The sequence below is a fragment of the Thunnus maccoyii genome, chromosome 16 (assembly GCF_910596095.1).
Source record: "Thunnus maccoyii chromosome 16, fThuMac1.1, whole genome shotgun sequence".
NCBI lineage: Eukaryota > Metazoa > Chordata > Actinopteri > Scombriformes > Scombridae > Thunnus > Thunnus maccoyii.
Genome location: NC_056548.1, coordinates 1,363,628 through 1,377,648, shown reverse-complemented (window position 1 = coordinate 1,377,648; position 14,021 = coordinate 1,363,628). Strand labels below are relative to the sequence as shown.

At 38.9% G+C, this 14,021-nt stretch overlaps 2 protein-coding genes and 1 long non-coding RNA gene across 7 annotated transcripts in view; 2 read left to right on the top strand and 1 right to left on the bottom strand.

Annotated features, from left to right (window-relative positions):
* Positions 1-1,492, top strand: part of coch (coagulation factor C homolog, cochlin (Limulus polyphemus)) — a 25,176-nt gene extending 23,684 nt beyond the window's left edge. For all 5 annotated transcript variants that reach the window (XM_042436942.1, XM_042436940.1, XM_042436941.1 and 2 more), the window contains one exon: positions 25-1,492. In XM_042436942.1, the coding sequence (XP_042292876.1) occupies positions 25-197 (173 nt within the window). In that variant the 3' untranslated portion in view covers positions 198-1,492. The remainder of the gene's footprint in view (positions 1-24) is intronic.
* Positions 108-14,021, bottom strand: LOC121914014. The gene is made up of 7 exons (XR_006100434.1): positions 13,885-14,021; positions 13,684-13,749; positions 13,462-13,519; positions 4,287-4,404; positions 3,997-4,139; positions 2,849-2,908; positions 108-193 (listed from the first exon to the last, which is right to left on the bottom strand). It is a non-coding gene; the product is annotated as an uncharacterized LOC121914014 (long non-coding RNA).
* ccdc65 (coiled-coil domain containing 65) lies at positions 4,883-13,430 on the top strand. Its single transcript, XM_042436946.1, has 9 exons — positions 4,883-5,032; positions 6,520-6,728; positions 7,745-7,912; positions 8,008-8,177; positions 8,695-8,845; positions 8,961-9,134; positions 11,440-11,658; positions 11,742-11,879; positions 13,053-13,430. The coding sequence occupies exons 2-9, from the start codon at positions 6,585-6,587 to the stop codon at positions 13,338-13,340; spliced, it is 1,452 nt and encodes a 483-aa protein (XP_042292880.1). The 5' UTR covers positions 4,883-5,032; positions 6,520-6,584; the 3' UTR covers positions 13,341-13,430.

The following is a 14,021-nucleotide window of genomic DNA, read 5'->3' as shown; positions in this document are numbered from 1 at the left end:
TTCTCCTGTGCCACCAATCACCAGGCATCACCATCTACTCGGTGGGCGTGGCCTGGGCACCGATGGATGACCTCAGATCTATGTCATCAGAGCCAAAGGACAACCACACCTTCTTCACCAGAGAGTTCACTGGCCTTGCCGAGTTAATCCCGCAGCTGGTCCGAGGCATCTGCCGAGATTTCACCGAGAACAACTGAGAACACAAACACACACAAGTTTGTACTTCTACACTTGTGAGGACCCTTGTTGATATTACCTGGCCTCTAACTTTAACCTCCCTATAAAACAAAGTCTGAACCCTCAAACACTCAGAAGATGTGAGGACTGGACTAATTATCCTGACTTTGAAGGTAGAGAAACAGGTCCTCACAGTAACAGAAGTATGAGTTTGTACAGATATACATGTGAGAAGCCTCACTGACATAATACAAACCAAGTCTTAACCCTTAAACAACCTTATGAAAATGTTAGGACCAGACAAAATGTCCTCACTTTCCAAAAAGTCCTCAGTTTGCAGGTAAAACAACAGGTCCTCACATAGTAGTGGAAGAGAACACACTCTGTATATATACTGTACACATGTACCCACCGATACATACACATGAAAACACATGTACATAAAAGTCAAACAACATAGAAAGTCACACATATACACCACAAACCATTTTTTCTATTTAATGAGGGAGATGTTGGGAAATCACCATACAACCAATCATCATCAGCATAGAACAGTAAAAATAAAATCGCTCACTCTTCACTGTGCAGTCCACTGACAGTGTGTCTGATTCTGTTATCAGATTTATTACAGCTTATATCATTACAGTATGACGTACTAGATACCTAAAGTGCAAAAACTAGGTTACAGCTTGTAAAAACATTGCTAACATCACGTTAGCCAGCGAAATAGATTTTTACTAATGCTAACTCTGCTACCTTGGATTGTTTTGTTAATCTTGGATCACATTATCTTGCATAACAGCACGCTCTTTTTTTTTAATTAAGGGGATCACAATCAGTTTTCATGTAATTGGCTGAAGCAGAGAAGCTAATTTATATGAAATAGATGCTTAATAATTATGGAAAAAAAAACTCTGCTCTAAATGAGTGTTAAATTTCTATTAATCGGAGTCAAGTACAGAAGCACATTTCATTCACCAAACAAACAAAAAAACCTGGAGACATTTTCTTGTAATTATGAAATAAAGATACTGTAATTATAAGATAGTTTTCTTGTATTTATGCAACCACTCTATCATAATTATAAGAAAACAATTTTATAATTGTTAATATTTATGAGATTCTTGACTTCATCACAATTACGCAAGCCATATCTTGTAAATATGAAATGATTTGAGAGATATTGTAATTACAAAATCAGTAATTTTCTCAGAATTCTATCCTTATCTCATAATTAGACATCTTGCATCTCATAAATATGAAATAAAGATATTATAATTGTATTTAAATTATAAGTTAGTTTGATAAGGCTTTATTTTACAGGTCCCTTCATTTTATTTGACTTTCCTGAATAATTTGCAGGTATTTAATGGTAAATATTTAGGACATTTTACAGAGAAAGTGGTGCAGTTTAGTTTGGTGCGTGCCCACTCATTGTATTTGGGTTCATATGTACTTGTTCACTTGCAAAAATGCTTTTCAGTGTGTAATTTCATTAATCAAATGATATATTAGCATATTAGGTTTTTTTTCAATAGTTTCCTAAAAGTAGCTGCTGTGTAATTGTTAATTCTTTGGACATTTCTCTGAAAGGGTTATGTAATTTGGTAGAATACAGGAAATGTGCTCATTATAGAGTTTTTAGGAAACAACCTAATATACTAATATGTAGTTTGACATACAAAACTACACAATGAAGTAATTTCTGTCAGTTAAAGAATTGTTAAGAATCTGATTTATTAAGAAGCTTTGCAAATTATGAATCCAAATACAATCAACTGACACTTACTAACTAAACCAAAGTCTTTGTTTAATAATTTGTACCAAATTAAACCACCTTCTATGTAAAATGTCCTAAAAATTAACCGTTAAATACCTGCAAATCTCCTAGAAATTAGTATAAAATTAACAGACTTGTAAAATAAAAAATAAATTACTGATAGTTTTCTCAGAATTTTATGGTCCCTACATCACGATTACAAGAAAACAATTTCATAATTATAAGATACATATCTTGTAATTACAAGATATGTATGTCATAATCACATCATGTCATAATTATAGAATTAAAATTTGGTAATTACAAAATAGTTTTCTCCCTATTATCAGATTTCTGTGTTATGATTATGGTGCTTAATTCTTGACTAATAATTACAAGATCTTGTATCTTGTAATTAAAACATGCAGCTCATAATTGCGAGAAAACTATTTCATAATTGCAAGAATTGATCTGCATCTTGCAATCATGAGATCCAGAGTGTCTGTGTGATCTTGTGTTATACAAATACAAGATTTTTTATCTCATAATTATGAGACATAAGTTCGTACTGAAGAGATATACATGTCATAATTATAAGTTACTAAGTTGTAACTACGAGAAAATGTCTTCAGTTGTTTTTTCTTTTTGAATGCAAAGTTATCTGAGTTAAAATGAAAATGAAATTTAAAAAAAGACTTAAAAAAGACTTCTTAAATCCAAGATTGTGTCTTTTATTCTTATGATCCAACTCCATTTCATCCCTTTTAGTGTTTAGAAAAGAAAGGTTTTGTTGACATCAGCGCACTACAAGAGTGATTAGTGAACGAGTGACTGATTTCAGACTCACAGTGATGCCATAATGTTTATCTTCAAACGCTTAACATGTCTGTTAAACAAAGACGGAGGTTTTACCTGCAAAGTCGTCTCCTCATGTTTTAGGAAATCCATCTTCTGATCTTCTTCCATCTGATTCTGGAGGAGAGAGAACACGGAGATTTCCTTAAATGTTACATGTTTCTTTTAAAATCTTTTTCTTTTCTTTTTTTTTGTCTCCACCTGACAGACTGAGATGAAAATCACTTTTATTTCAGTGTTTTTCAGTTTATTTCCTGAATCCTCTTCAGACAAACAAGAAAAATAAAACTGGTGCACAGAGGTTCATTCTTGACAACACAAAATACTCTAAATTCAAGGTTCACTTACTAGCTTTTTCCAGAGCTTTTGACTTAAGTAAGGCACTTAGGTCATGTGATGATAGGTGGTCGTATCTGTGAGATACATTTGAAAGCTCAGAAAAAAATTTAAACTCTTCTTGAGTTTAAAATATTTAAAATATTCTTGAACTTATTTGTCGTCTACAAGAAGAAATTCTAGAAAATGAACAAAAATACGCTGACACTTCTCAAATTGCCTATTTGCATTTCATTTTTTTCTTTTTATTTGTGATATCAAAACAACTTATTAACAGGAAAATTTTGTTTTAAATTTTTAAGCTCCATCCTTGTTAATGTTGTAATTATCCTGATGTACATTTGCCTTAAACTGTACTTTATATTCTGTTTATGAGGGCAAATCCTGCAAAAATTCTGTTAATTCCAGAGCATGTTTTATTAATTCATGCACATTAATTAGGTTTTTCCTCCATGACACATGCCGAGCTCCACAGATTTCAGGCTTCAAAAGTGTTTTTAATTTCGGAAAACAACTTAAATTACTATCTTTCAAATGTTTCTTGTCTCTGCAAGTTGCAAGTTTTCATAGAAATGAGTTGAAACCAATTTCAGCCTGGAAGGAAATCAATCTAAAACCTGATGGATGATTCAGAAAATGATCAGCAGGAATGACAGAATACAGGATTTGTAGTTAAAGGGCTTCCTGTATGGTTCTTTGATTCTGCTTTAGGGAAATCTGGTTCTGTTGTGGTTGCCAACAAGATGTCCAGACTATAAGAAATTATTAAAAAAAAGATTAAAATATCAATTTTCTGTGTCTATAAATGAAACCTCTGATGAGATTTGGATGTCAAATGTTGCTTCTGTCCTTTTTTCTGTATTTATTACCTGTTTTTCTTGTGTTTCTCAATAAAGAATAGTTATTTTTACATCTTGTCCTCTGACATTTGTTCATGAAGTTAAATCATCAGACAGACATGTGAGGCCCTCTGGTGTCCAAACTGCAGATGACAGGAGATGTTTGATTCATGCTGAAAGAGACGTGGAAATAAAGTTTAACATACAAACATCATACAGACAGAGTGTGGTGTTAATATAAATAAAGGAAATGTTAACACAGACACTCCAGACACTGGAAAGACAGCAAAAAAAATAACACAATTACATATTTTACTCACCATTTTGAAGATTTTAGTGCTTTTTGGTTTGTTGAAGAGTTTATCTCCCATCATCAATTAATGCATCTTTAAATGTTCATTTGCTCTCATTGGACAGTTTGTATTATCGCTCTTCAATCTAAAAATCCAAATACATTTAATTTACTATCATATATGACAAAGAAAAACAGCAAATTTATCACACTTGAAAAGCTACAACCAGCAAATGTTTGGCGTTTTAATGTGAAAAATGACTCATCATTATTAAAATAGCAGCTTGGAAATCAATAAATATGGATTAGATTAGTTTAGATAGATGGATTTACCTGGAAAAGGCCTATTTGATAGACAAAGATGAATATAATTAATAATAACTACAGTAACACTGAAAGTTACACAGTTTCAATCTCCAAAGATTAAAAATAGTAAAATGCTCCTATGAAGATAATTAACATTAATTAGGCCTAATTCTGACATTTATTTTTTGATCGATGATCCCACAGGAAGCTTTATGAAGCCTTCTGTATATGTACAGTATATTTATTTATTTATGATTATTTTGCTAATAATGTCGTCATTTACTGTAATTTTGTCTCATATTGTTTTCCATATAATATTGACCGTTGACCCCTCCTCTGCTTGTCATTTGGTTTGGACCAACATGGCGGACGGTCATTAAAGCCGTCGCCATGGTGACGGAACACAAACACACCGCCGACTGTTCACCTGAACGAGTCCGACACATTTCAGCTGTTTGATCCTCACAGGTGAGTCAGAAACATTCACACAGCAGCTGATTAACAAACTCATTTACTACAAACAGACGTCAGTTTGAGCTCATTAATTAAATTAACTCCTTAAAGTAATGATGACGTCACTGCACAAATCAAACAGCGGTGGAACAAATACTCTTAAATATACTTTACTGCAGTAAAAGTACCAATACAACAATGTAAAAATGTGCTGGAAGTGGAGCTAGTTTACACTACTTTATATACAGTTAGCTAGTTTAGTCCAGTGGTTCCCAACCTAGGGGTCGGGGCCCTCCAAAGGGTCAGCAGATAAATCTGAGGGGTGGTGAGATGATTAATGGGAGAGGAAAGAAGAAAAAACAAAGTTCTGATACACAAATCTGTTTTCAGTTTTTGGACTTTTTCTCTAATCTTTGATTTTTGCTGAAATATTGGATCATTTGAACATTTATTGAAATGAAAGCATGTGAGAAGTTTAGAGGGAAAAATCACTATTTGGTGGAGCTGTTAACAACTCATAGACATGTGAAATGTGACCCCGACTACACACTGCTTTTTGTAAGACGTCAAAAGACAAAAAGGTTGGAAACCACTGGTTTCATCTTTAACAATGTGTTGTATTTTAAAAGCTTGTTTTATTATCCATTGTGTCAAATCTTCATCTGAAAAGTAACTAAAGCTGTCAAATAAATGTAGTGGAGTAGAAAGTACAATATTTCCCTCTGAAATGTAGAAAGTAGCATCACATGGAAATACTCAAGTACTTAAATGTACTTAGTTACTTTCCACCACTGACTCTACTGTGTTTAAACAAGACAGTAAAAACTTTTTTTAAATCATTGACACTATAATTGATTAAAAAATAAATACCTCACTTTTTAACCAAAAAAATTAATTTGATTGTAATCTATCATTTCTAAAATTTCTAAATAAAATATTTGAGAAATTAGATTCAGATTATTTGAAGAAAAAATAAATAAATCAATGTTTACATTTAGCTTAAATCTGTACGTTAGATATTTCATTGGTATTCGCTTAAATTAGAGCAATGATTAGTTGATTAGTTGCAGCAACTATTTTGATAATCAATTAATCGTTCTGAGTCATTTTTCAAGCAAATATCCAGTTTCTCTAATGTGACGAGTTTCTGTTTTTCTTCATCATATCTGACAGTTAGTTGGATGTATAAACATTTCAAACAGAAATGCAACGATTAATCGATTAGTTGCCAACTATTTAATTAATCTCCAACTATTTTGATTAACAATTAATCGTTTTGAGTAATTTTTTAAGGAAAAAAAAGGTGCAAATTCTCTGATTCCAGCTTGTTAAATGTGAATATTTTCTGTTTTTTTTTAGCCTCTATGACAGTAAACTGAATATCTTGAATATCTTATCTGAATGTCTGACTTACAAGCTCTTTAAAAGTTCAACTTTTATTGAGTTAAAATGAAACTGGAACATGTAAATCCTGGTTTTAAATCCCTCTCTGCGTCCGTCAGGTGTTCTGTGTATTAAATAGATCAGCAGCAGCAGCAGAGTGACGAAGAGGAGGAGGAGGCCGAAGATGCCGAAGAAAGCGAAGAAAGGCGGAGGAGGTAAAGGTGGAGGAAAGACGGAGGAGGAGCGACTGTTGTACATGCAGCAGAGAGCTCAGGCAGAGGAGGAGATGGCGAGGAAGAAAGAGGAGATCCTCACTCTGTTTCTGAAGGTGACTCTTTATTCTTTATATTTTTATATTTTTATATTTCTTTATATTTGTCCCTGTGATGAACTCTGAGCTAAATGTTTGACTTTAGGATGAGATGAGTGTTTTACAGATGTAATATTGAATCTATTGAGTATTGACTGTTTTCTTTACTCATTTTTTATAATGTGGATCTATTTTGGAAATACAAGAGAATATTTCTTTATAATATAGTGATATCAGCAACATATGAGGCTATAGACAATTACAGTTTTCTAAAATGTTGTGGTTTGTTTTTATAAACAAAATAAATAAAAAATAATGAAGAGAATTTTGTGATCTAAAATACATTTTGTGCAGTTTTTTTATCTAAATTATTGTGAAGTATCTTTATTTAAACTTCAACTGCTTTCATCTCTTATTCATCAACTAACAGTTCGACTACTTTCAAAGCTTCAACTGTTTTCACTCATTACATAACAATTACAAATACATTTCAACTATTTCTGTCAACTTATCTTTTACTCGTCAACTGACTTTCAGAGCTCACGCTTCATCTGCTTTCATCCGTTGTGATAAATAACCGACACTTCAGCTGCTTTCACACAGTAACACGTCGACCGGCAGTCTTTCGTCTCTTCTGTAACTTTCTGTTACACCTCAAAAACTGAAACTTGAGCTAATTGCAGATATTTTCCAACAGCTGACACTTGAACTCCTTTCACAACGCTCCACTGATTCTCAAACTCTTTCAGGGCCTGAACTGACACTTCATCGCCTGAAGTGATTCAGCTTCAACTGTAACTTTCCTTCAATCTCTCATGATTGCACAGTTTAAATGATCTCAACCCTGTTTGCGTCGTCATGTTTCAAAATCTGAAAAAGTTCTAAATTTTAAGTCGTTTGAGACATTTCAAATGTTTACAGATCAAGATGTCAGGAATCAAAGCCGATTATTTTACGTAGTTATTATTTATTTTACAGCCAATCAGTGCAGCTTCTTCTCCATCATCCTCTGATTTTTCTGTCTTTGACATCAGGACAAGCTGCAGAAGGAGGAGAGGAACACCGCAGTGAACCTGCTGAAGCTCAACGAAGGCTGGCGAGCGATTCTTCGTCAGACTCGAGCTGCTGAGCTGCATAAAGACATCACGGTGCTCAGCCAGACGTTTGAGAGGCAGCTGGACGGCCTGCAGAGCATCGTCAAGGTGAACCAACACCTGCAAGATTGAGACTGCTCCTCCTCCTGCTCGCCAACCTTGTTGACTCTCATTTTAACACTTCCTGTTTGTTTGCAACGTAGACGTTGGAGCGCGACCTGCTGGAGGCGGAGCGTCAGTCGGCTCGGGTGCGGCGCGTCCACCTGCAGCATATGGAGCGTCTGTGGACTCAGCAGGACAAACGGATGATGTTTCTGCAGCAGCAGTGGGAGAGCTGCCTGCAGGACCTCTGCTCCACCTACAGCTCTGAGAGGTGAGTGTGAGGAGCCACAGCACCTCCTGCAGGTAACAGTGTTCACTACAGACCCAACGTGACCAACACATTCCCACTCAAACTGGTGCAAAACCATTTGGCACACAGACTCATGCGTTAAACCAGAGCTGGGAGACCAGTAGCGCATTAGAACACCGTCATCAAGAAAGTTAGACGCAGATTTTTCACAACAATATTGTCAGATGTCGTGTCCATCTGACAAAAAAAGTGCTTTAACGCAACAGGAGGTAAAGTATCTCCTTGAACCTGGATTTGCTGATCTTGGTAGTAGATGTAAAAGTAATAATAATCACAAAAGAAAGCTTGCACATAAGAATGTCAGTTCAGTGGAGAGGCTACCAGAATATATGAAAACATTTGTAAATGTTAAGATCTTAGATGATCACATTTCACACATTTTAATCTGAAACTCACCTTGAAATAATTACGGCAGTCGCTGTGACCGAGGATATTTAATCCCCCATGATGATGGTTTTTAACGGCGTCTGTTTTTCAGGAAACAGCTGTTGACACAAACTCAGCAGCAGCAAGCTGTGCTGGAGGACGCAGCCTTCACTTTGCAGGAGAAGCATGAAGACACGCTGACAGAAATCCACAATCTGTACGATCAAAGCATGGCGTTGTACGAGAACGCCTACGAGGAGAGGGTATCAGAGAACCGCGACTCACTTCAGTCACTCAGATTCTGTTTCAACTTTCCTCTGTCAGATATTTGACTCTCTGAGGTTTGTCTTCCGTCTCCTTCTTTCTCTCTCTGGACAGACGTCTAATCTGCTCATGAATAACCAGAGACAGCTGATCGAGAAGGCCCGTCGGAACCAGGAGGCTCTGCAGAGCTACAAAACTGAAATCCGGAAACTGGAGAAACTGACGACCAAAAACCAATGCACCGTCCGATGGCTGGAGACAGACAAGAAGAACATCAAGCGGATGAAGGTCAGTGCAAACAAACAAACGATGATTAAATCTTCATCAAATCTAACACTGAGCCTCATGCAAGAAGCACTTGTATGAACAGATTTGTTCTTAAAGGATTTGGTTTTGGATTTTCTATATTTTTCTTATTGTCAACAAATCTCATGTTTGGAACCAAACCAACGTTGAACTGATCTACTGACAAGTATTGTGTGTGTATCCAAAGCCTGATATATCTTATTCCTCTGTGCCGTAGACCTCCGTTGTTGTTCAGTTTGGTCACGTTAGTTTGTTAATTCCTCTGAGAATCTTCACCTTATCGTGGTGGAGGCATTTGAGTGTCCCTGTGACCCTGGAAGCCGTGTTGTTGCGGGCAACAGCACCTGGTAGGGTCTCCCAAGATAAATTGGTCCCAGGTGAGGGTCCTCAGTGAAGAGGCATTTCAGGTGTGTGGGAATCTCGCCCAGAAGAGGGACACCAGGGCACCCTGCTGGAGCCAGGCTTGGGAGGAGAGCTCACTGGTGAGCGTCTGGGCCTTGACCCAAGGGACCCGGTCAGGCACAGCCTGAAGCTGCAGGGACTGGGGGTCAGGTACGTTGCCAAATGAGCAGCAGGCATGGACGGGGACCTGGACGTGCTGATCCCGGGCGTCATAAACTGGTTCTAAGGAAGTGGAACGTCACCTACCCGGTAGGGAAGGAACCAGAGCTAGTCAGGGAGGTGTAGGTGGTGGAGGTACTGACTAGATATAGTTGGGCTTGCCTCTACACACACTGGCTGGCTCTGGAACCAAAATACTGGAGAGGGGCTGGACTCTCTTCCCCGGAGTTGCCCAGGGTGAGAGGCGCCGAGCGGTTGTAGAGATACTCATGAGTCCCTGGCTGAGTGCTGCAGTGTTGGAGTTCTCCCCGCAAAACGCTTCCTTGTGACTACGTGTTGCTGGGAGGAAGGCTTTGACTGTGTACGTATGCGCCAAACAGCAGTTTGGAGTATCCGGCCTTCTTGGAGTCTCTAGGTGGGGCCTTGGAGGGGGCGAGGCCCATTGAGTCTTTAGTTCTGCTGGGGGACTTCAATGCTCACGTGGACATGACGGAGAGACCTGGAAGGGGGTGGTTGGGAGGAACAGCCTGCCTGATCTGAACCTGAGTGGTGCATTGTTACTGGAAATCTGTGCTAGCCGTGGACTGGCCATAACAAACACCACGTTCCAGCATAAGGTTGTTCATAAGTTACCTGGTACCAGAACACCTTCAGCCAAAGATCAACGATCCACTTTGTAGTTGTGTCATCAGATCTGTGGCTGTATGTCTTGGACAAGAAAGGAGCAGAGCTGTCAACTGATCACCACCTGGTGGTGAGTTGGATCAGGTGGTGAGGGAGGCCTGGCAGACCCAAACGAGTAGTGGGGGTGGACTGGGAATGACTGGCAGAAGCCCCTGCCCATTAGGTCTTCAACTCCCACCTCTGAAGGACTTTCTCCTACATCCTGGTGGAGGTTGGAGACATGGACTCCGAGTGGGAGGTTGTGGAGGCGGCTGCTCAGAATTGTGGCCAGAAGGACATCGGTTCCTGTCGGGGCGGCAACCCAAGAACCTGTTGGTGGACACCAGCAGTGAAGGAGGCTGTCAAACTGAAGAAGGAGGTCTTTCATGTCTGGCTGGCCCAGGCGTCTCCAGAAGCAGCAGATGGGTACCCAAAGGCCAAAAGGGAGTTGGACGACTCGGGGGAAGCCTCTCTCATATGCCTGGCAGACGTCTCTGAGGTAGTCAAAAAGCTCCTCAGTCGTAAGGCGCCAGGTATGGATGAGATTTGCCCTGAGGTGCTGAAGGCTCTGGACATTATTGGGCTGTCATGGCGAGCACATCTCTTCAGTGTCGCATGGAGTGGCGGACCGGGGTGGTGGTTCCCATTTTCAAAAAAGGGGACCAGAGGGTGTGCTCCAACTATCAGGGGTACTTAAATACAGTACTTGAGTAAATGAACTAAGTTACTTTCTACCACTGCCCTTCTTTATTTTTGTCACAGTGCAGTGCACTGCGTCGATGATGATCAGGAACGTTCAGCTCCTCATGAACAGGTGACGTTCATCAGGCTGCGACCGGAGATTTACAAAGAGTTTGTGACATTAAGAGAGTTTGTTGGAACAAACCTCACAGAGAAAAAGTCTGTCTACATCTGCTTTTAGAAAGTTTGAAATTAGACAATTAGTCTTCTGTTCCTTGCTGTCTGACAGCTCTACAGCTCTGTCCACAAAGATCAATGAAGGACAACAGAGATTGATTGAGATGATTGAATCCAAGCCTTCATTGTCTTCTTCCTCTTTCAGGACTTAATCGGTGTCCAGCGGGTGGAGCTGGTCTCCAGAAAGGCAGAAAACAAGTCGGTGATACAAGATCTGACAGTCACCAAAAACGAGATGAACCGAAAGACTCACAAGCTCCGGGACCAGCTGACTCAAGCTCAGGCAGCGGCGAGGAAGCAGCTCACCGACCTCACCGTCCTCAGCGACGTCCCCGTCAAGAAACTGCAAGCAGTGATCGCCAAGGTGAGACGTCTCACGTGATGTCTGTCTGCTGTCTGTGATCGCTCTGATTCATCTTTTCACTCTTGTGTTCTCTCTCTCTCCAGGGCGAGAGGGTTCTACGTGTCGCTGAAATGTGCAACAAGCTGGAGAACGAGCAGAAAAACGTCTTCACGTCATCATCATCAACTACAGATGAACTCAGACAGGAGAAGACTGCGGCTGAGAGGGATGAAGTAGCGAAGGTAGATAGAAAACAACAAGTCCTTAATCTTCAATTTCTGTTGAGGTAAATTCAGTCTTTTTAGCATCAAATTCCCTCTTTGTGTTTCCTCGGACAGTGTTTCCCTGTTGAGCTGCAGGTGGAAGTATAGTAACAAAAAGAGGAACTTTGGCACTAAAAAGACTGTAACGTTGAAAGATATCTACTTGATTTGACTCATTTTGGACGCTGAAGCTTCATATTAGCACAGTACATTTCCCAACACTGTGACATTACAGAAATAAAGATTTCCTCCTCATGTTGGGAACAAAAACACACAATAAATTCATATGAGATGATAACCGTCAAATATGAGTCAGACCAAAAAACATTTAAGTATTTACAGGTGAGAAATTATCTCATGAAACATTTAGAATAGGAAAAATAATTTAATACCTGATTCAAAATAGAAATGAAGCTAAAAAAAAAATCTTTCAAATATCTGTTAAATATTACAAAAAGCTCACCGTTGTAGAAAAAGAATAAGAGATGAACATATCAGCAGAAGATTAGAAAGACTCCTGCAGTAGAAACTTTAAGACGTCACAATCTAAATACTGGAGGGAATTTAAAAAAGTGAGCATGAGATACTTTATTTCACCTTATAAGTATGTAAATATTACACACACACACATTCTCTTCATGTCCAATATTAAACATTCTCCTTTTAGGAAGAGGTTGAGAAAACCTTTAAAAGAACCTTTAAAACTAGAGAATATTTGGGGTATTAATTTACTAGGAAAGATAGAAGAAGAACAAATATAAACCTTTGCAATCAGAGATCACACATAAATTAAATAAGATTTACCCCAAAGAGACTCTGTAAAATAACATTATTTCAATCTAGAGCCCAAGAGTTGCAATAAACAGGAACATCCCCCCCCCCCCCCCATCCCTCCGTATTTATTTATTTATTTATGGGTTTGGTTGTGTTTGTGTCTCTTTCTGTTATTCATATGTTGGTTAACTGAACTCAGTTAATTTAACTTGTATAAATAGTATAAATTGTCTGGAGGATGATGAAGTTAAGTGGTAACCATAGCAACATGTGTGTAATATGTGCAAGATGCTGCAATATTACGTGAAATGTAAAACAATGTGGTTGAATGACATTCTCTAACCTACATGTTTAAACTGAATCCGTGTGATTCCGCAGGAGACGTCCGCGTTTCCGGAGCTGCAGCCGGTGATGCGGCGCTGCAACGCCGCTCTGCTGCAGCGTCACGCTCTGAAGACACACCGAGAGGATCTGAGCCGAGAGAACCAGCGGCTGAAGCTTCTGCTGCGTCAGCACCTGGACGCCATGACGGTCAGCGACGACACCCTGGACGGACGCCACGCTCTGCTCACCGTGCGCCTCGCGCCTCGCTCCGCGGCGCCCGCGGACACCGACAGACGCTACGCCGTCATCGAGGCGGTTCATGCTGTCAAACACTCAGTGTGACGCGGCGGTGAAATTACTGCGTCTTTTTGTTCTAACAGTTGTTTTCTCTTGAAAGAAATATTTAAAATAAACTCTGATTTTGCTGTGAAATAGTTTCAACTCAAACTTTTCTCTTACTTACCTTTTCCTGGGGCTTTTGACAGTTTCCCATGGCCTTCTTCAGTGAAGCTCAGGTGTCCCTAAAATGTTTTACAAGTCCTTCAAATTCCATTTTTTAATGTCAGTTCATTAAAAACTCAACAAAGCTCAGCTGAGTCTGAAAACACTAAGTTTAAATGCACATGATGTGGCCAAAAGTATGTGGACGCTTTTCAGGGTTTCTTTCCAGCAGATTGTTACTCACAAACTGCAGATAACTTTGTTGGTCCTGCAGAGCTCTGGGTCACATGTTTGGAGTTTGTTTTAATGACTGAAATGCGTGAACATGGAAAGAGAAAAACACGTGTTAATTACTGAGCTTTAGAGGTGTTTGTAGGTGGATATTAAAGCTTTAGACAGAGCCAGTCTTTATGCTAAGCTAAGCTAGCTTTAGCTTCATATTTACCGTTCAGACATGAGGAGTCAATCTGAACTTCTAACACTTTTCCATAATGATGAACTGTTGCTTTAAAACAAAGCAAAGCTACTTTTGATTGCTTGTCTGCATTCAGATCATTTAATTTGAATAATTCTTACAGCCAC